Source organism: Somniosus microcephalus, chromosome 12, assembly GCF_052327205.1.
Source record: "Somniosus microcephalus isolate GS21.2 chromosome 12, FLI_Smic_1.0, whole genome shotgun sequence".
NCBI classification, from domain to species: Eukaryota; Metazoa; Chordata; class Chondrichthyes; order Squaliformes; family Somniosidae; genus Somniosus; species Somniosus microcephalus.
Genome location: NC_140998.1, coordinates 7,710,383 through 7,731,383, shown reverse-complemented (window position 1 = coordinate 7,731,383; position 21,001 = coordinate 7,710,383). Strand labels below are relative to the sequence as shown.

The window sequence follows — 21,001 nt, the reverse complement described above, 5'->3', positions numbered from 1 at the left end:
CCAGGCATGTACACAGTGGAATACAAACAGTGGTTTACCACATTCACTCCTTGTTTAAAATTGAGTCCGGCGGGGTGAAGTGTATTAAAAGTTAGTGTATTGGAGTCTCTCCGGAGGTCTTGTCTGCCGCTGTGATCGGCGTGGCGACGGCAGGGGTAGTGGAGCTTCCGGCGTCGAGTCCCGCGTAGGCTGTGGCACAGGCGTGTCGTCCTCGTAGGTGTCGAGCGGGTCGCTGGGCCCAGGCCTGCCGTCTGCTGGGGCTGGATATCGGATTGTGGGGGGGGGTGGTAGTGAGTAGTGGGTTACTGCGGCCCCCGAGGGTGCAAGGTCTCTTATGGAGACTGTGTCCTCCCGCCCGTCCGGGTATGCAATGTAAGCATACTGGGGGTTGGCGTGGAGGAGGTCGACCCTCTCGACCAGGGGGTCCGTTTTATGGGTCCTCACGTGCCTTCTCAGTAGGACCGGCCCTGGGGACGTCAGCCATGGCGGGTAGCGATGTCCCCGATGTGGACTTCCTTGGGAAGACAAACATTTTCTCATGAGGGGTGGCGTTAGTGGCAGTGCAGAGCAGTGACCGAATAGAGTGGAGCGCATCGGGGAGCACATCCTGCCAGCGGGAGGTTGGAAGGCCCCTAGACTTTAAGGCTAGCAGGGCGGCCTTCCAAACTGTCGCATTTTCTCTTTCCACCTGTCCGTTCCCCCGGGGGTTGTAACTGGTGGTCCTGCTTGTGGCAATACCCCTAGTTAGCAGGTACTGACGGAGTTCGTCGCTCATAAACGATGAGCCCCGGTCGCTATGGATATAGCTGGGGAAACCGAACAGGGTGAAGAGGTCGTTCAGACATTTAATGACCGTGGCACTGGTCATGTCCGGGCAGGGGATGGCGAACGGGAAACGGGAGTACTCATCAATAATACTGAGGAAGTACACATTGCGGTCGGAGGAGGGGAGAGGCCCTTTAAAATCAACGCTCAGGCGCTCGAAGGGGCGAGTGGCTTTTATCAGGTGGGCCCTGTTTGGTCTATAAAAGTGCGGTTTGCACTCAGCGCAGACTTGGCAGTTCCTGGTCATGGTCCTGACCTCCTCAATAGAGTAAGGCAGGTTGCGGGCCTTGATGAAGTGGAAGAACCTGGTGACCCCCGGGTGGCAGAGGTCATTGTGGAGGGCCCACAGTCTATCGATCTGCACGTTGGCGCAGGTGCCACGCGATAGCGCATCCGGGGGTTCATTGAGCTTCCCGGGCCGATACAAGATCTCGTAATTGTAGGTGGAAAGTTCGATTCTCCACCTCAAGATCTTGTCATTTTTGATTTTGCCCCTCTGCTTGTTGTTAAACATGAAAGCAACTGAATGTTGGTCAGTGAGCAGGGTAAATCGTTTTCCGGCCAGGTAGTGCCTCCAATGACGCACAGCCTCCACAATCGCCTGGGCCTCCTTCTCAACAGCGGAGTGTCTGGTCTCCGGGCCTTGGAGGGTTTGTGAAAAGAAGGCCACGGGTCTCCCCGCCTGATTGAGGGTAGCGGCCAGGGCAAAGTCGGACGCGTCGCTTTCCACCTGGAAGGGGATGGATTCGTCCACTGCGTGCATGGTGGCTTTGGCAATGTCTTCCTTGATACGGTGGAAGGCTAAGCGGGCCTCTGCCGTCAAGGGAAAAGAGGTGGACTTGATCAGCGGATGGGCCTTGTCCGCATAGTAGGGGACCCACTGGGCATAATGGGACAAAAACCCTAGGCACCTCTTCAGGGCCTTGAGGCAGTGGGGCAGTGGGAGTTCCATAAGGGGACGCATCCGGTCGGGGTCGGGGCCGATGACTCCGTGTTCCACAACACAGCCAAGGATGGCGAGGCGGTTTGTACGGAATATGCACTTCTCCTTGTTATATGTCAGGTTCAGGAGTTGGGCGGTGCGGAGGAATTTTTCGAGGTTTGCGTCATGGTCCTGCAAGTCACGGCCGCAGATGGTCACATTGTCCAGATATGGGAAAGTGGCCTGCAACGCATTTTGATCTACCATCCGGTCCATCTCCCTTTGGAAGATGGAGACCCCGTTGGTGACGCCAAAGGGAACCCTAAGGAAGTGATAGAGGCGGCCGTTTGCCTCAAAGGCAGTATACTGGCGGTCCTCAGGGCGGATAGGGAGCTGGTGGTACGCTGATTTCAGGTCAATGGTCGAGAAGACGCGGTACTGCGCGATCTGGTTGACCATATCAGCTATGCGGGGGAGTGGGTAGGCGTCCAGCAGGGTGTAGCGATTTATTGTCTGGCTGTAGTCGATGACCAGGCGCTGCTTCTCGCCGGTCTTAACGACCACAACCTGGGCTCGCCAGGGGCTGGTGCTGCCCTCAATAATCCCTTCCTTCAGGAGCCGCTCCACTTCGGTTTTAATGAAAACCCTGTCCCCGGCACTGTATCGCCTGCTCTTTGTGGCGATGGGCTTACAGTCGGGGGTGAGGTTAGCAAACAGTGGGGGGGGGGGGGGTGACTCTGAGTGTGGAGAGGTTGCACCTGGTGCGCGGCGGGCAATTTGGGAGCTGCTGGCTGCGGACTGTGAGTGGGGGTAGGGGTCCACCGTACGCCATCGTAACACTTTTAAGGTGGCACTGAAAATCTAACCCCAGCAGGACGGCAGCGCAGAGGTCGGGCAGGACCAGAAGTTTAAAATGATCGTACACGGTCCCGTCTACTACGAGTGTCACTACGCAGTAGCCGCCGATGTCCGCCGACTGGGACTCGGAGGCCATAGAAATCCGCTGGTGCGCAGGCAGGACTGGGAGAGAGCAACGCCGCACCGTGTCGGGGTGGATGAAGCTCTCCGTGCTCCCAGAGTCAAAAAGGCAGATTGTATCGTGGCCATTTACCTTAATGTCCATTGTGGAGCTGGCCAGCTGGTGCGGTCTCGCTTGGTCCAGTGTAACGGATGCCAGCGTAGGGGTCGGTGCGTCGCTGCGGGTATCAGATGAGGCGGTGTTGGGGGCCTGCTGCGTTCCGGCTGTCGTCCAAGATGGCGGCGTCCATGATCCCCATGTGGCTGGAGGCGTCCAAAATGGCTGCTGTACCGGTGGTTCGCACATGGCCGGGGAGGCCCAAGATGGCGGCCCGCATGGCCCACACGCGGCGCTGCTGGGGTTCGGGGTGGCTTTGGCCCTGCAGACGTTAGCGTAGTGTCCCTTCTTCCCGCAGCCCGAGCAGATCGCGTTTTTCGCCGGGCAGCGCGCTCTGGGGTGTTTTGCCTGGGCACAGAAGTAGCATTTCTGGCCTTGGGGCACTGCTGTCTGGCCTTGGGACACTGCTGCGGTAGTTGGGCCATTGCTGGGGTGTGGCTGGGGTGGCACGGCGCTATGAGGCGGTCCTACCGTGTCCCAGGCTGTCATTCCCCGCGGCGTCCACGGTGCAGAGGAGTAGGCATCCATGCCCCGGTAGGCTGCATCCAGTGATAGTGCGAGTTCAGAGGCCTTGTTGAGGTCGAGGTCACTCTGCTCCAACAGTCGCTGTCGGGTGTAATTGGATCTGTGGCCCGCTACAAAAGCGTCCCTGCCTCACAGCGCCAGGGACCCGGGTTCGAATCCGGCCTCGGGCGACTGTCTGTGTGGAGTTTGCACATTCTCCCCGTGTTTGCGTGGGTTTCCTCCGGGTGCTCCGGTTTCCTCCCACAGTCCAAAGATGTGCGAGTTAGGTTGATTGGCTATGATAAATTGACCCTTAGTGTTAGGGGGATTAAATACGTGGGGTTACGGGGATAGGGTGGGATATGTGTTGGTGTAGGGGTTACGGGGATCGGGTGGGATATGTGTCGGTGCAGGCTCGATGGGCCGAAATGGCCTCTATCTGCACTGTGGGGTTTCTGTGATTTCTGAAGTTCCTCTGTGTACACGGCGGCCTTTACATCCTTACAACCACAGGCCCAGCCAAGCACAGACAGTGCCTGAAGGTATTCCACGCTGGTGTGAGGATCTTCTCCATTATAAAAATTTGTTAATAAAATTGATGCGCTATCAATTACTCATAAAAGACTGAGAGTTAAGAGAGTAACTAAAGGCTTTTATTAACAAAAGAATGAAGGTCTGCCTCGAGTGGTCGACCGGTCCAGAATACAAAGGGGGCTGGGGAGCAGTCACCTTTATACTAGGACTTGTGGGAGGAGTCAGCCGAGGCATGTCCAGGCATGTACACAGTGGAATACAAACAGTGATTTACCACAATATCCAAACTCAGTACCCTGTCCCTGCCTTCTCCCCATATCCCTTGATCCCTTTAGCCTTAAGAAATATATCCAACTCCTTCTTGAATATATTTAATGAATTGGCCTCTACTGCCTTCTGTGGCAGAGAATTCCACAGGTTCACCACTCTCTGGGTGAAGAAATTCCTCATCTCAGTCCTAAATATCTTACCCCTTGTCCTTAGGCTGTGACCCCTGGTTCTGGACTCCCCGCCATCGGGAACATCCTTCCTGCATCTAGTCTGTCTAGTCCTGTTAGAATTTTATATGTTTCAATGAGATCCCCTCTCATTCTTCTAAACTCTAGTGAATATAAGACTAATCGACCCAATCTCTCCTCATACGTCATTCCTGCCATCCCAGGTATCAGCCTGGTGAATCTTCGCTGCACTCTCTCCATGGCAAGAACATCCTTCCTCAGATAAGGCGACCAAAATTGCACACAATACTCAAGGTGTGGTCTCACCAAGGCCCTGTACAACTGCAGCAAGACATCCTTGCTCCTGTACTGGAATCCTCTCGCTATGAAGGCCAACATACCATTTGCCTTCTTAACCGCCTGCTGCACCTGCATGCTTACCTTCAGCGACTGGTGCACAAGGACACCCAGGTCTCGTTGCACTTCCCCTTTTCCCAATCTATTGCCGTACAGATAATAATCTGTCTTCCTGTTTTTGCCACCGAAGTGGATAACCTCGCATTTATCCGCATTATACTGCATTTGCCATGCATCTGCCCAATCACCTAACCTGTCCAAATCATACTGGAGTTTCTCTGCATCCTCCTCACAGCACACACACACACCCAGCTTTGTGTCGTCTGCAAACTTGGAGATATTACATCTAGTTCCCTCGTCTAGATCATTAATATATATTGTGAATAGCTGGGGTCCTAGCACCGATCCCTGCGGTACCCCACTAGTCACTGCCTGCCACTCGGAGAAAGACCCGTTTATGTCAACTCTTTGCTTCCTGTCGCGAGAGGCAGGGCTTTAAACTAATGAAGGGGGGGGGATGGGAGGATTCAGGAAAGAGTAATTTTAAAAGCAGCGAAAGAAATATCAAGGCTCTAGAGCAGAGTAGAGTTTTGGATAAAAATAAGCAGAGTGGGTCAAGAAGGGACAGAGAGAGTAACAAAGGTAATAGGGCATCAGTGACTGAGGTGACATCAGAGAAAAATAGAAATAAGTCAAAGCTAAAGGCACTATATCTGAATACGTGAAACATTCGCAACAAAATAGAAGAATTAATAGCCATAACGGAGATGTGGTTGAAAAGTGGCCAAGGTTGGGAATGAAATATTCCAGGATACTTAACTTTTAGAAGAGACAGGCAAAATGGAAAAGGAGGGGTAGCCCTGATAATAAAGGATGGGATAAAGACAGTAGAGAGAAAGGATCTTAGCTCCGAAAATCAGGAAGTAGAAACAGTTTGGGTGGAGCTAAGAAACAGCAAGAGGCTGAAAACATTGGCGAGAGATGTTTATAGGCCACCAAACAGTAGTTGTAATGTAGGGCAGAGTATAAATCGGGAAATTAGAGGCACATGTAACAAGGGTAATACAATGATCATGGGGGACTTTAATCTACATATAGACTGGGCAAACCAAATTTGCAGTAATAGTGTGGAGGACGAATTCATGGAATGTATGCAAGATAGTTTTCTAGATCAGTATGTTGAGGAACTGACTAGGGAACAGGCTATTTTAGATCTGGTATTGTGCAATGAGAAAGGGTTAATTAATAACTTTGTAGTAAAGGGCCTTTAGGGAAGAGTGACCATAATATGATAGAATTTTATATTAAGTTTGAAAGTGATTTAGTTAAATCCGAAACTAGGATCTTAAATCTAAACAAAGCAACTACGTAGGTATGAGGGGCGAGTTGGCTAAGGTAGATTAGGAAATTACATTGAAAGGTATGACAGTAGACGAGCAATGGCTGGCATTTAAAGAATTAATACATAATTTACAACAAATATACATTCCTTTAAGGCACAAAAACCCCACAGGAAAAGTGGTCCAACTGTGGCTAACAAGAGAAGTTAAAGATAGTATTAGATCAAAGGAGGAGACTTATAATGTTGCCAGAAAGAATAGTAAGCCTGAGGATTGGGAGGATTTTAGAATTCAGCAAAGGAGGACCAAGACATTGATAAAGAAAGGGAAAATAGAATATGAGAGTAAACTAGCGAGAGACATAAAAACAGATTGTAAAAGCATCTATAGGCATGTAAAAATAAAAAGATTAGTGAAAGTAAATGTGGGTCCCTTACAAGCTGAGACAGGGGAAATTATAATGGGGAATAATGAAATGGCAGAGAAATTAAACAAATACTTTGGCCCCGATTTTTGACTTGTGTGGGGAATGGTCGGATTTCCCCGAATGTGGGGCTTCTGACACACATAAAAAAGTGTCAGCCAGCTCCACGCAATTTTCCCTCAAGTGGCCAATTAATTCCCAGCATGTAGGACGCCTTGCTAATTGTCCAATTCGAGTCAGAAATCCCCACACTATGATGTCATCATTTGTGGTGCTTTCAAAGTGTCCAGCAAGCTTCTCCACCTCTGCAGGCTTCTCAACCACTCTTGCACAATGGCAGAGGAGCCTGCACCAGCTGCTGTCAGCGGCAGAGGCCGAGCTGCCTTCAAATTCGACGAGGCTTCACTGCAGGCATTATTGGATGGGGTTAGGGCCCACAGGGAGGTCGTCTTCCCTAGGTCAGGGAGGAAGAGGCCTCCCACTGAGACCAATGCTGCATGGATGCAGGTGTCAGCAGATGCCAACTCGCTGGGAGTCACCAGAAGAACCTTGGCATTACATCTCTAACTCCTTCCTTTACTCCCCCACAGTTCCATCCAGAGCCCCCGTCCTCACTGTGGAGGAGGAAGAGGCTGTGCAGCCAGACTCCTCAGAGGAAGCTCCAACCTCTGAGGGCACAGCGTCAGCAGAAGTAAGCGCACCCAGCAGCAGCGCAGACACTCACACCTCGGGGGGACCTTCGGGACATAGAGTAGTGTTGTCACCTGGAGTTTCACAGCTCACAAGTGAGCCTCAGCAGATTCTGGAGACAGGGACAGCAGTGGAGAGTCCTCGTCGGAGGGTGCAGGACTCTGCCAGCTCAGCTCAGCTGCGCTGCATCTCGACCCTCTGCCTCTGGGTCCATCCGCAAGAGAAGAGGTGATGGATCTCCATGCACAGATGCAGGAGTCTCTGGCAGGTTTTGTCTCCAGGGTCACTGCGAGTGTGGAGCGAATGGAGGAGTCCATAGCGACCATGAGCAGAGCCTTTGTCGAGTCATTGGTGCATGAACGCAGCACCATGGAAAGGTTGGCAACCTCCATGGAGGAGATAACTCGCCAGCATACGGAAAACATGGTGAGTGCTCATAAGAGAATGACATCTCTTGAGGAGCGTTGGCCAGCTGTTGAACAGAGAAACCAGATCTTCATGGAAGTCCTTCTGAGTAGGACTGCCAGTGCAGATACGGGTCCCACTGGCCCCCTAAAGCGCAGCAAGGTGCTCTCAAGGCACTTCCAAGCGCTGGCCCCTTCTGGCTTGTGCAGCTTCAGGTGAGTGAGCAGCAGCCTGGTGCTCATCCTGCTGTTCCTGGTTCTGCTGCTGCCACCTCTGCTGTTGGAGATCCTCTAATGCCAGGAAGGGAAGGTACCAAAGGCCTCCCATGCTTCTAGCAGACGCCTCTGAGGAGGTCCTGAGTTAGGGTGGTGAGAGGGGCTTCCCAGGAGTTCACACTGAAGAAGTGTGTGAGGCTCCAACTTTCTGCAGCTGCTCCTAAGGCTTCAAAAAGTTCCCCCAAGCCTTGATCAACAAGGTCCTGCAGCCTGCAAAAATGCTGCCTCTTTAAATCTCTTCAGCCCTCAGCGACCTGCTGCTGCAAGCAAGCAAGCCAGCTGTTTTCACGCCAGCTCTCATCGGCGGGGTTCCCCGCAGGCGGGTTTCAGGTGGGGAAAACCGCAAAGTCGCAACGGCACAGGAAAATCTTCCTTAACAAGGTGATCATTGGTGATTAGTGGTCCGACGAGCAGTCCCGCCAGCGGCGGCCAGGACTGAAGCGGGGCGCGTGGAAACGGTGGTCCGAAAGTCGGACGAGGCGGGGAATCAGGCGGGGGGGGGGGTCCCGACCCGCTTTTACCGCGATTTTCGGATCACGGCCGCATGAAAAGCCACCCGACAGCTGCCCGAAAATCGGGGCCTTTGTGTCTGTCTTCACGGAAGAAGACGCAAAAAACTTCCCGGAAATAGTGGAAAACCAAGGGTCTAGCGAGAATGAGGAACTGAAAGAAATTCATGTTAGTAAAAAAAAAGTACTGGAGAAATTAATGGGACTGAAAGCCGATAAATCCCCTGGACCTGATGGCCTACACCCTAGGGTTTTGAAAGAGGTGGCTATAGAGATAGTGGATGCATTGGTTGTCATTTTCCAAAATTCCATAGATTCTAGAACGGTAGGTAGCAAATGTAACCCCACTATTTAAGAAAGGAGGGAGAGAGAAAACGTGGAACTACAGACCAGTTAGCCTGACATCAGTAGTTGGGAAAATGCTAGAATCTTTTATTAAGGACGTGGTAACAGGGCACTTAGAAAATAATAATAGGATTGGGCAGAGTCAACACGGATTTATGAAAGGGAAATCGTGTTTGACAAATCTGTTAGAGTTTTCTGAGGTTGTAACTAGCAGAATAGATAAGGGGGAGCCAGTGCATGTGGTGTATTTGGATTTTCAGAAGGCATTCGATAAGGTGCCACACAAGAGGTTATTAAACAAAGTTAAGGCTCCTGGGATTGGGGGTAATATACTAGCATGGATTGAGGATTGATTAACGGACAGAAAACAGAGAGTAGGAATAAACGGGTCATTTTCAGGTTGGCAGGCTGTACCTAGTGGGGTACCACAAGGATCAGTGCTTGGGCCTCAGCTATTCACAATCTATCAATGATTTGGATGAGGGGACCAAATGTAATTTATCCAAGTTTGCTGATGATACAAAGCTAGGTGGGAATGTAAGTTATGAGGAGGATGCAAAGAGACTTCAAGGGGATATAGACAGGCTCAGTGAGTGGGCAAGAACATGGCAAATGGAATATAATGTGGAGAAATGTGAAGTTATCTACTTTGGTGGGAAAAATAGAAAAGCAGAGTATTTTTTAAATGGTGAGAGATTGGGAAATGTTGGTGTTCAGAGGGACCTGGGTGTCCTTGTACACGAATCACTGAAAGTTAACATGCAGGTACAGCAAGCAATTAGGAAAGCAAATGGTATGTTGGCCTTTATTACAAGAGGATTTGAGTATAGGAGTAAAGACTTCTTACTGCAATTATATAGGGCCCTGGTGAGACCACACCTGCAGTTTTGGTCTCCTTACCTAAGGAAGGATATACTTGCCATAGAGGGAGTGCAACGAAGGTTCACCAGACTGGTTCCTGGGATGGGGGATTGTCCTATGAGGACAGATTGAGTAGACTAGGCCTATATTCTCTAGAGTTTAGAAGAATGAGAGGTGATCTCATTGAAACATACAAAATTCTTACAGGGCATGACAGGGTAGATGCAGGGAGGATGTTTCCCCTGGCTGGGGAGTCTAGAACCAGGGGTCAATGTCCCAGAATAAGGGGTCGACCATTTAGGACTGAGATGAGGAGAAATTTCTTCACTCAGAGGGTGGTGAATCTTTGGAATTCTCTACCCTAGAGGGTTGTGGAAGATCAGTTGTTGAGTATATTCAAGACAGAGATCGATAGATTTTTCAATATTAAGGGAATTAAGGGATATGGGGATAGTGCAGGAAAGTGGAGATGAGGTCAAAGATCAGCCATGATCTTATTGAATGGCGGAGCAGGCTCGAGGGGCCGAATGGCCTAGTCCTGCTCCTATTTCTTATGTTATTATGTTTTAATGCAGCAATAAAACAATCGGAAGAGTTGAGAGCCTGCTTGTTTCGTTTATGTTGTTATTCTGTGGCACTTGTATATATCTTTGAGGTACCATGATTTGTTTGTAGTATGCATTGAATGTAGTGACCAAAGGTCAAATTTAGTATAAGAAATGTAACGGAACATGTTACATAGAAGATAGGAGCAGGAGTAGGCCATTCGGCCCCTCGAGTCTGCTCCGCCATTCAATGCGATCATGGCTGATCATCCAAATTCAGTACCCGGTCCCTGCTTTCTCCCCATACCCCTGGATCCCTTCAGCCTTAAGAAATATATCCAACTCCTTCTTGAAAATATTTAATGAATTGGCTTCTACAGCCTTCTGTGGTAGAGAATTCCACAGGTTCACCACTCTCTGGGTGAAGAAATTCCTCCTCATTTCTGTCCTAAATGGCTTACCCCTTATCCTTAGACTGTGACCCCTGGTTCTGGACTCTCCGACCATTGGGAACATCCTTCCTGCATCTAGTCTGTCCAGTCCTGTCAGAATTTTATAAGTTTCAATGAGACCCCCTCTCAATCTTCTAAACTCCAGTGAGTATAAGCCCAATCGTCCCAACCTCTCCTCATACGTCATTCCTGCCATCCCAGGTATCAGTCTGGTGAATCTTCGCTGAACTCCTTCTATGGCAAGAAAATCCTTCCTCAGATAAGGCGACCAAAACTGCACACAATACTCAAGATGTGGTCTCACCAAGGCCCTGTACAACTGCAGCAAGACATCCTTGTTCCTGTACTCGAATCCTCTCGCTACGAAGGCCAACATACCATTTGCCTTCTTAACCGCCTGCTGCACCTGCATGCTTACCTTCAGCGACTGGTGCACAAGGACACCCGGTCTCGTTGCACTTCTCCTTCTCCCAATCTATTGCCATTCAGATAATAATCTACCTTCCTGTTTTTGCCACCAAAGTGGATAACCTCACATTTATCCACATTATATTGCATCTGCCATGCTTTTGTCCAATCACCCAACCTGTCCAAATCATCCTGGAGTTTCTCGGCATCCTCCTCACAGCATACACACCCACCCAGCTTTGTGTCGTCTGCAAATTTGGAGATATTACATCTAGTTCCTTTGTCTAGATCATTAATATATATTGTGAAATAGCTGGGGTCCAAGGACCGATCCCTGCGGTACCCCACTAGTCACTGCCTGCCACTCGGAAAAAGACCCGTTTATTCCAACTCTTTGCTTTCTGTCTGCCAACTAGTTCTCTATCCAAGTCAATACCTTGCCCCCAATCCCATGTGCCTTAACTTTACACGCTAATCTCTTATGCGGGACCTTATCAAAAGCCTTCTGAAAGTCCAAATACACCACATCCACTGGTTCTCCCTTATCTATTTTACCAGTTACATCCTCAAAAAATTCCAATAGATTAGTCAAGCACGATTTACCTTTTGTAAATCCATGTTGACTTTGTCCGATCCTGTCACTGTTTTCCAAGTGCTCTGCTATTACATCTTTTACAATGGACTCTAGCATTTTCCCCACTACCGATGTCAGGCTTACCGGTCTGTAATTCCCCGTTTTCTCTCTACCACCTTTTTTGAATAGTGGGGTAACATTAGCTACCCTCCAATCCATGGGTACTGTTCCAGATTCCGTCGAATGTTGGAAGATGATCAGCAATGCATCTACTATTTCTAGGGCCACTTCCTTAAGTACCCTAGGATGTAGATTATCAGGCCCTTGGGGATTTATCCGCCTTCAATCCCATCAATTTCCCTAACACCATTTCCCTACAAATACTGATTTCTTTCAGTTCCTCCCTTTCATCAGACCCTATGTTCCCCGACATCTCTGGGAGGTTATTTGTGTCCTCCTTTGTGAAGACAGAACCAAAATCTGTATTTAATTGGTCTGCCATTTCTTTGTTCCCCATTATAAATTCCCCTGATTCTGACTGCAAGGGACCCACGCTTGACTTCACCAATCTTTTTCTCTTCACATATCTATAATAGCTTTTACAGTCAGTTTTTATGTTCCCTGCAAGCTTACTCTCATATTCAATTTACCCTTCTTAATTAATCCCTTTGTCCTCCTTTGTTGAATCCTAAACTGCTCCCAATCCTCAGGTTTACTGCTTTTTCTGGCCAGTTTGTATGTCCTCTCCTTGGATCTTATGCTATCCCTAATTTGTTAGCCACAGTTGAGTCACCTTTTATGTTTTATTATTATGCCAAACTGGGATGAACAAATTCTGTAGTTCATCCATGCAGTCTTTGAATGTTTGCCATTGCCTATCCACCGTCAACCCTTTGAGTGACATTCCCCAATCAATCCTACCCAACTCGCGCCTCAGACCATCGTAGTTTCCTTTATTTAAATTCAGGACCCTAGTCTCTGAGTCAACTACTTCATTCTCCATCTTAATGAAGAATTCGATCATATTATGATCGCTCTGACCCAAGGGGCCTCGTACAACAAGATTGCTAATTAATCCTTTCTCGTTACATAATACCCAGTTTAAGATGGCCTGATCGCTGGTTGGATCCTCGACATATTGGTCCAGGAAACCATCCCGTAAACACTCCAGGAATTCCTCCTCCACAGTATTGTTACTAATTTGGTTAGCCCAATCTATATGTAGATTAAAGTCATCCATGATGACTGCTGTGCCCTTATTGCACGCTTCTCTAATTTCCCTTTTAATGCCATCCCCAACCTCCGCATTACTGTTTGGAGGTCTATATACCACTCCCACTAACGTTTTCTGCCCCTTGGTATTTGTCAGTTCTACCCATACAGATTCCACATCATCAGAGCTAATATCCTTCCTTATTCTTGTTCAGCAGCTCACACTGGAATCGGATAGTGTGATGTCTCAACAGCAGCTCGCTCACACTGGAATGGTGCAGTATGAAAAGACCAGAGCCCTCATACAGGTTGTGTGCAGTATGAAAAGATCTGAGCTCTCATACTGGTTGTGGATAGTATGAGGTTTCAATAAAGATCTGATCCTGCAACTGAGTGTGTGTAATCCGGCGTTTAATGTAACGAAACGAAACAGAACTAGAAAGCAGTCCAACCAATGGCGGTGGAGCTTGCCTGAGTTTCTACCTGGTGCGTGGTAATGAGTTCCTCTGACGTCCCTGTGTCGCCTAGGAACAGCACGCCTCTCTGGATGGAGGCTTCTATCCGTCTCCTCGATTCTTCGAAATCTCGCTTGACGTCAGTCTCCAACACTCGGTGCTCGTCCGCCCAACCTGGCCGGGCACCCAACACTTCCGTGCCCACCTAGGCAAGAGAGACAGAGCAGTCTAGTCACCATTTCCCTCTTGTCCCGAGGGGCTGTCACATGCACTCCTGAAGAGTTTGAAGGGGCCTCTGAAGAAATGAAGAGGATCACTGGTTGGGCCCCAGCTGCAGGATTGTGGCCAATTCTGGGCACCACACTTTAGGAAGGAGCTGCTCTCATTCAGGCAAGTGGAGAGTATTCCATCACACTCCTGACTTGTGCCTTGTAGATGGTGGAAAGGATTTGGGGAGTCAGGAGGTGAGACACTCGCTGCAGAATACCTAGCCTCTGACCTGCTCTTTCTGGTCAATGGTGACCCCCAGGCTGTTGATGGTGGGGGATTCAGCGATGGTAATGCCGCTGAATGTCAAGGGGAGGTGGTTAGACTCTCACTTGTTGGAGATAGTCATTGCCTGGTACAAATGTTACCTGCCACTTATCAGCCCAAGCCTGAATGTCATTCAGGTCTTGCTGCATTCGGGCATGGACTGCTTCATTATCTGAGGAATTGCAAATGGCACTGAGCACTATGCAGTCATCAGCGAACATCCCCACTTTCTGACCTTATGATGGAGGGAAAGTCATTGATGAAGCAGCTGAAGATGGTTGGGCCTAGGACACTGCCCAGAGAAACTCCTCCAACAACTACAACCATCTTCCTTTGTGCTAGGTTTGACTCCAGCCAGTGGAGAGTTTTCCCCTTGATTCCCATTGACTTCAGTTTTACTAGGGCTCCTTGATGCCAGACTCGGTCAAATGCTGCCTTGATGTCAAGGGCAGTCACTCTCACCTCACCTCTGGAATTCAGCTCCTTTGTCCATGTTTGGACCAAGGCTGTAATGAGCTCTGGAGCCGAGTGGTCCTGGCGGAACAGAAACTGAGCATCGGTGAGCTGGTTATTGGTGAGTAAGTGCCGCTTGATAGCACTGTCGATGACACCTTCCATCACTTTGCTGATGATTGAGAGTAGACTGATGGGGCGGTAATTGGCTGGATTGGATTTGCCCTGCTTTTTGTGAACAGGACATACCTGGGCTGTTTTCCACTTTGTCGGGTAGATGCCATTGTTGTAGCTGTCCTGGAGCAGCTTGGCTAGAGGCGCGGCTAGTTCTGGGGCCTGATTTAAGGTGAGTGGCAAAAGAACCAGAGGAGATGGGAAAAAAATTACACAGCGAGTTGTTGTGATCTGGAATGAGCCGCCTGAAAGGGCGGTGGAAGCAGATTCAATAGTAACTTTCAGAAGGGAATTGGATAAATACTTGAAGGGGAGAAAATTTGCAGGGCTATGGGGAAAGAGCAGGGGGGAGTGGGACTATTCGGAGAGCTCTTTCAAAGAGCCGGCACAGGCACGATGGGCCGAATGGCCTCCTCCTGTGCTGTATCATTCCATGATTCTAGGTGAGTCATACGTAAAAGCTCTTTGCATTTTTTTTAAATGCTCTTTGCTTTCGCCTGCAGAATGTAGCATGCTGCCTCAGGGACGAACTCACCCACTCCCCCAGGAATTTTAGAGACAGTCAGACTCCAGACCAGCTGACTGGTGATATTCACTCACCTCACCTTCTCTGGATTACTGGGCCAGGCCTCTGGGTTACTGGGCCAGGCCTCTGGGTTACTGGGCCAGGCCTCTGGGTTACTGGGCCAGGCCTCTGGGTTACTGGGCCAGGCCTCTGGATTACTGGGCCAGGCCTCTGGATTACTGGGCCAGGCCTCTGGATTACTGGGCCAAGCCTCTGGATTACTGGGCCAAGCCTCTGGATTACTGGGCCAAGCCTCTGGATTACTGGGCCAAGCCTCTGGATTACTGGGCCAAGCCTCTGGATTACTCGGCCAAGCCTCTGGATTACTGGGCCAAGCCTCTGGATTACTGGGCCAAGCCTCTGGATTACTGGGCCAAGCCTCTGGATTACTGGGCCAAGCCTCTGGATTACTGGGCCAAGCCTCTGGATTACTGGGCCAAGCCTCTGGATTACTGGGCCAAGCCTCTGGATTACTGGGCCAAGCCTCTGGATTACTAGTCCAATACCCACTGCACCACCGTACCCTTAGCCTCCGAGGCTGGTGGAGAGAAAACTGGGAAGAAATCAACAACCATTAATCAGGCGCTTAGACTGGAAGATACGACAGGAATGGGAATAGTCTCCAAACTATTACAGAGGCAAAGTGTAAACTGAAGCCACAAGCTCTCAATCAGCGAGGGGACGATTGATCTGCCAATTACCAAAAAATGAGATTGTGTCCGTGTCTCCGCTCCATGCTCAGGCGTGGCGTGCTCCTTGGAATACTGCAGGAAGTGCGACACATATGTTATTATCGACTTCTCATCAAGACTGCAGGCATCAAAATCTGTGGAAGGAAAACACCCTCGTCAAACCCCTCGATTATATAAACTGCCCAAACCCCTCGACTATATAAACCACCCAAACCCCTAGAGTACATAAACCGCCCGAACCCCTCGATTAGATAAACCGCCCGAACCCCTCGACTATATAAACCACGCAAACCCTAGAGTACATAAACCGCCCAAACCCCTCGATTAGATTCCAGCCTGTAACTCACGCCCAGGTATCTGTTTTTCTATATATAAACCCCCCCGAATCCCTCGATTAGCTTCCAACCTGTAACTCACTCCCGGGTATCTGTTATTCTATATATAAACCCCCCAAACACCTCGATTAAATTCCAGCCTGTAACTCACTCCCGGGTACCTGTTATTCTATATATAAACCCCCCGAACCCCTTGATTAGATTCCAGCCTGTAACTCACTCCTGGGGATCTGTTATTCTATATATAAACCCCCCGAACCCCTCGATTAGATTCCAGCCTGTAACTCACTCCCGGGTATCTGTTATTCTATATATAAACCCCCCGAACCCCTCGATTAGATTCCAGCCTGTAACTCACTCCTGGGTATCTGTTATTCTATATATAAACCCCCCGAACTCCTCGATTAGATTCCAGTCTGTAACTCACTCTCAGGTATCTGTTATTCTACATATAAACCCCCCGAACCTTCAATTAGATTCCAGCCTGTAACTCACTCCCGGGTATCTGTTATTCTATATATAAACCCCCCGAACCCCTCGATTAGATTCCAGCCTGTAGCTCACTTCCGGGTATCTGTTATTCTATATATAAACCCCCCCCGAACCCCTCAATTAGATTCCAGCCTGTAACTCACTCCCGGGTATCTGTTACTCCATATATAAACCCCGCAAACCCCTCGATTAGATCCCAGCCTGTAACTCACTCCCGGGTATGTTATTCTATATATAAACCACCCGAACCCCTAAATTAGATTACAGCCTGTAACTCACTCCTGGGTATCTGTTATTCAATATATAAACCCCCCGAACCCCTCGATTAGATTCCAGCCTGTAACTCACTCCCGGGTATCTGTTATTCTATATATAAACCCCCCCGAACCCCTCGATTAGATTCCAGTCTGTAAATCACTCCCAGGTATCTGATATTCTATATATAAACCATCCAAACCCCTCGATTAGATTCCAGCCTGTAACTCACTCCCGGGTATCTGTTATTCTATATATAAACCACCGGAATGCACCCACCTCCCTCTCCTTCCCTTCCCTTCCTTCACTACCTGCCTTCCTCCCCTTGGTCCTAACCCTCTCTGTCTCCATGTTCTCTATCTTAACGCTCTCACCTTGTGCTTCCAGCAGTCTGGGTATTTTCAGCTCCTGCTCTGCGACCCGGAAGGCCATTTCCAGATTCTCCTTGTCCGACTTGTGCTCGAACTCCTGCGGGTTGAGCAGGCCAGGTCGAAGGGCATTGATAACGGCAATGAAAGCCAGGCCGCTCCTCCAACTGTTGCTGAAATCCCGGACATTGACGCCCAGAACCCTGAAACAGAGTGAGAGTACTGGTCACTCTCTCATCGTACTCAGTCCCTGAAACAGAGTGAGTGCTGGTCACTCTCTCACCGTACTCAGTCCCTGAAACAGAGTGAGAGTGCTGGTCACTCTCTCACCGTACTCAGTCCCTGAAACAGAGTGAGTGCTGGTCACTCTCTCATCGTACTCAGTCCCTGAAACAGAGTGAGAGTGCTGGTCACTCTCTCACCGTACTCAGTCCCTGAAACAGAGTGAGAGTACTGGTCACTCTCTCACCGTACTCAGTCCCTGAAACAGAGTGAGAGTACTGGTCACTCTCTCATCGTACTCAGTCCCTGAAACAGAGTGAGTGCTGGTCACTCTCTCATCGTACTCAGTCCCTGAAACAGAGTGAGTGCTGGTCACTCTCTCACCGTACTCAGTCCCTGAAACAGAGTGAGAGTGCTGGTCACTCTCTCACCGTACTCAGTCCCCTAAAACAGAGTGAGAGTGCTGGTCACTCTCTCACCGTACTCAGTCCCCTGAAACAGAGTGAGAGTGTTGGTCACTCTCTCACCGTACTCAGTCCCCTGAAACACAGTGAGAGTGCTGGTCACTCTCTCACCGTACTCAGTCCCTGAAACAGAGTGAGTGTGCTGGTCACTCTCTCACCGTACTCAGTCCCCTGAAACAGAGTGAGTGCTGGTCACTCTCTCACCGTACTCAGTCCCTGAAACAGAGTGAGTGCTGGTCACTCTCTCACCGTACTCAGTCCCTGAAACAGAGTGAGAGTGCTGGTCACTCTCTCACCGTACTCAGTCCCCTGAAACAGAGTGAGAGTGCTGGTCACTCTCTCACCGTACTCAGTCCCCTGAAACAGAGTGAGAGTGCTGGTCACTCTCTCACCGTACTCAGTCCCTGAAACAGAGTGAGTGCTGGTCACTCTCTCATCGTACTCAGTCCCTGAAACAGAGTGAGAGTGCTGGTCACTCTCTCACCGTACTCAGTCCCTGAAACAGAGTGAGTGCTGGTCACTCTCTCATCGTACTCAGTCCCTGAAACAGAGTGAGTGTGCTGGTCACTCTCTCACCGTACTCAGTCCCTGAAACACAGTGAGAGTGCTGGTCACTCTCTCACCGTACTCAGTCCCTGAAACAGAGTGAGTGCTGGTCACTCTCTCACCGTACTCAGTCCCTGAAACAGAGTGAGTGCTGGTCACTCTCTCACCGTACTCAGTCCCTGAAACAGAGTGAGAGTGCTGGTCACTCTCTCACCGTACTCAGTCCCCTGAAACAGAGTGAGAGTGCTTGTCACTCTCTCACCGTACTCAGTCCCTGAAACAGAGTGAGTGCTGGTCACTCTCTCACTGTACTCAGTCCCTGAAACAGAGTGAGAGTGCTGGTCACTCTCTCACCGTACTCAGTCCCTGAAACAGAGTGAGTGCTGGTCACTCTCTCACCGTACTCAGTCCCTGAAACAGAGTGAGTGCTGGTCACTCTCTCACCGTACTCAGTCCCCTGAAACAGAGTGAGTGCTGGTCACTCTCTCACCGTACTCAGTCCCTGAAACAGAGTGAGTGCTGGTCACTCTCTCACCGTACTCAGTCCCTGAAACAGAGTGAGAGTGCTGGTCACTCTCTCACCGTACTCAGTCCCTGAAACAGAGTGAGAGTGCTGGTCACTCTCTCACCGTACTCAGTCCCTGAAACAGAGTGAGAGTGCTGGTCACTCTCTCACCGTACTCAGTCCCCTGAAACACAGTGAGAGTGCTGGTCACTCTCTCACCGTACTCAGTCCCTGAAACAGAGTGAGAGTACTGGTCACTCTCTCACCGTACTCAGTCCCCTGAAACAGAGTGAGAGTGCTGGTCACTCTCTCACCGTACTCAGTCCCCTGAAACAGAGTGAGAGTGCTGGTCACTCTCTCACTGTACTCAGTCCCTGAAACAGAGTGAGAGTGCTGGTCACTCTCTCACTGTACTCAGTCCCTGAAACAGAGTGAGAGTGCTGGTCACTCTCTCACCGTACTCAGTCCCCTGAAACAGAGTGAGAGTGCTGGTCACTCTCTCACTGTACTCAGTCCCTGAAACAGAGTGAGTGCTGGTCACTCTCTCACCGTACTCAGTCCCCTGATCAGAGTGAGAGTGCTGGTCACTCTCTCACCGTACTCAGTCCCTGAAACAGAGTGAGAGTGCTGGTCACTCTCTCACTGTACTCAGTCCCTGAAACAGAGTGAGAGTGCTGGTCACTCTCTCACCGTACTCAGTCCCTGAAACAGAGTGAGTGCTGGTCACTCTCTCACCGTACTCAGTCCCCTGAAACAGAGTGAGAGTGCTGGTCACTCTCTCACCGTACTCAGTCCCTGAAACAGAGTGAGAGTGCTGGTCACTCTCTCACCATACTCAGTCCCTGAAACAGAGTGAGTGCTGGTCACTCTCTCACCGTACTCAGTCCCCTGATCAGAGTGAGAGTGCTGGTCACTCTCTCACCGTACTCAGTCCCTGAAACAGAGTGAGTGCTGGTCACTCTCTCACCGTACTCAGTCCCTGAAACAGAGTGAGAGTGCTGGTCACTCTCTCACCGTACTCAGTCCCTGAAACAGAGTGAGTGCTGGTCACTCTCTCACCGTACTCAGTCCCTGAAACAGAGTGAGTGCTGGTCACTCTCTCATCGTACTCAGTCCCCTGATCAGAGTGAGAGTGCTGGTCACTCTCTCACCGTACTCAGTCCCTGAAACAGAGTGAGAGTGCTGGTCACTCTCTCACCGTACTCAGTCCCTGAAACAGAGTGAGAGTGCTGGTCACTCTCTCACCGTACTCAGTCCCCTGAAACAGAGTGAGTGCTGGTCACTCTCTCACCGTACTCAGTCCCTGAAACAGAGTGAGAGTGCTGGTCACTCTCTCATCGTACACAGTCCCTGAAACAGAGTGAGTGCTGGTCACTCTCTCACCGTACTCAGTCCCCTGAAACAGAGTGAGAGTGCTGGTCACTCTCTCACCGTACTCAGTCCCCTGATCAGAGTGAGAGTGCTGGTCACTCTCTCACCGTACTCAGTCCCCTGATCAGAGTGAGTGCTGGTCACTCTCTCACCGTACTCAGTCCCTGAAACAGCGTGAGAGTGCTGGTCACTCTCTCACCGTACTCAGTCCCTGAAACAGAGTGAGAGTGCTGGTCACTCTCTCACCGTACTCAGTCCCTGAAACAGAGTGAGAGTGCTGGTCACTCTCTCACCGTACTCAGTCCCCTGAAACAGAGTGAGTGCTGGTCACTCTCTCACCGTACTCAGTCCCTGAAACACAGTGAGAGTGCTGGTGACTCTCTCACCGTACTCAGTCCCCTGAAACAGAGTGAGTGCTGGTCACTCTCTCACCGTACTCAGTCCCTGAAACAGAGTGAGAGTGCTGGTCACTCTCTCATCGTACTCAGTCCCTGAAACAGAGTGAGAGTGCTGGTCACTCTCTCACCGTACGCAGTCCCTGAAACAGAGTGAGAGTGCTGGTCACTCTCTCACTGTACTCAGTCCCTGAAACAGAGTGAGAGTGCTGGTCACTCTCTCACCGTACTCAGTCCCCTGATCAGAGTGAGAGTGCTGGTCACTCTCTCACCGTACTCAGTCCCTGAAACAGAGTGAGAGTGCTGGTCACTCTCTCACTGTACTCAGTCCCTGAAACAGAGTGAGAGTGCTGGTCACTCTCTCACCGTACTCAGTCCCCTGATCAGAGTGAGTGCTGGTCACTCTCTCACCGTACTCAGT

At 50.0% G+C, this 21,001-nt stretch overlaps 1 protein-coding gene across 1 annotated transcript in view; it reads right to left on the bottom strand.

The window, feature by feature from the left end:
* The window catches only part of LOC147109011 (uncharacterized), a 552,618-nt gene that overhangs the window by 482,020 nt on the left and 49,597 nt on the right, over positions 1-21,001 (bottom strand). Inside the window, exons 7-9 of the mRNA XM_086002569.1 lie at positions 17,084-17,280; positions 15,637-15,761; positions 13,238-13,414 (exon numbers count right to left, since the gene is read on the bottom strand). Of these exons, the coding sequence (XP_085858695.1) occupies positions 13,238-13,414; positions 15,637-15,761; positions 17,084-17,280 (499 nt within the window). The remainder of the gene's footprint in view (positions 1-13,237; positions 13,415-15,636; positions 15,762-17,083; positions 17,281-21,001) is intronic.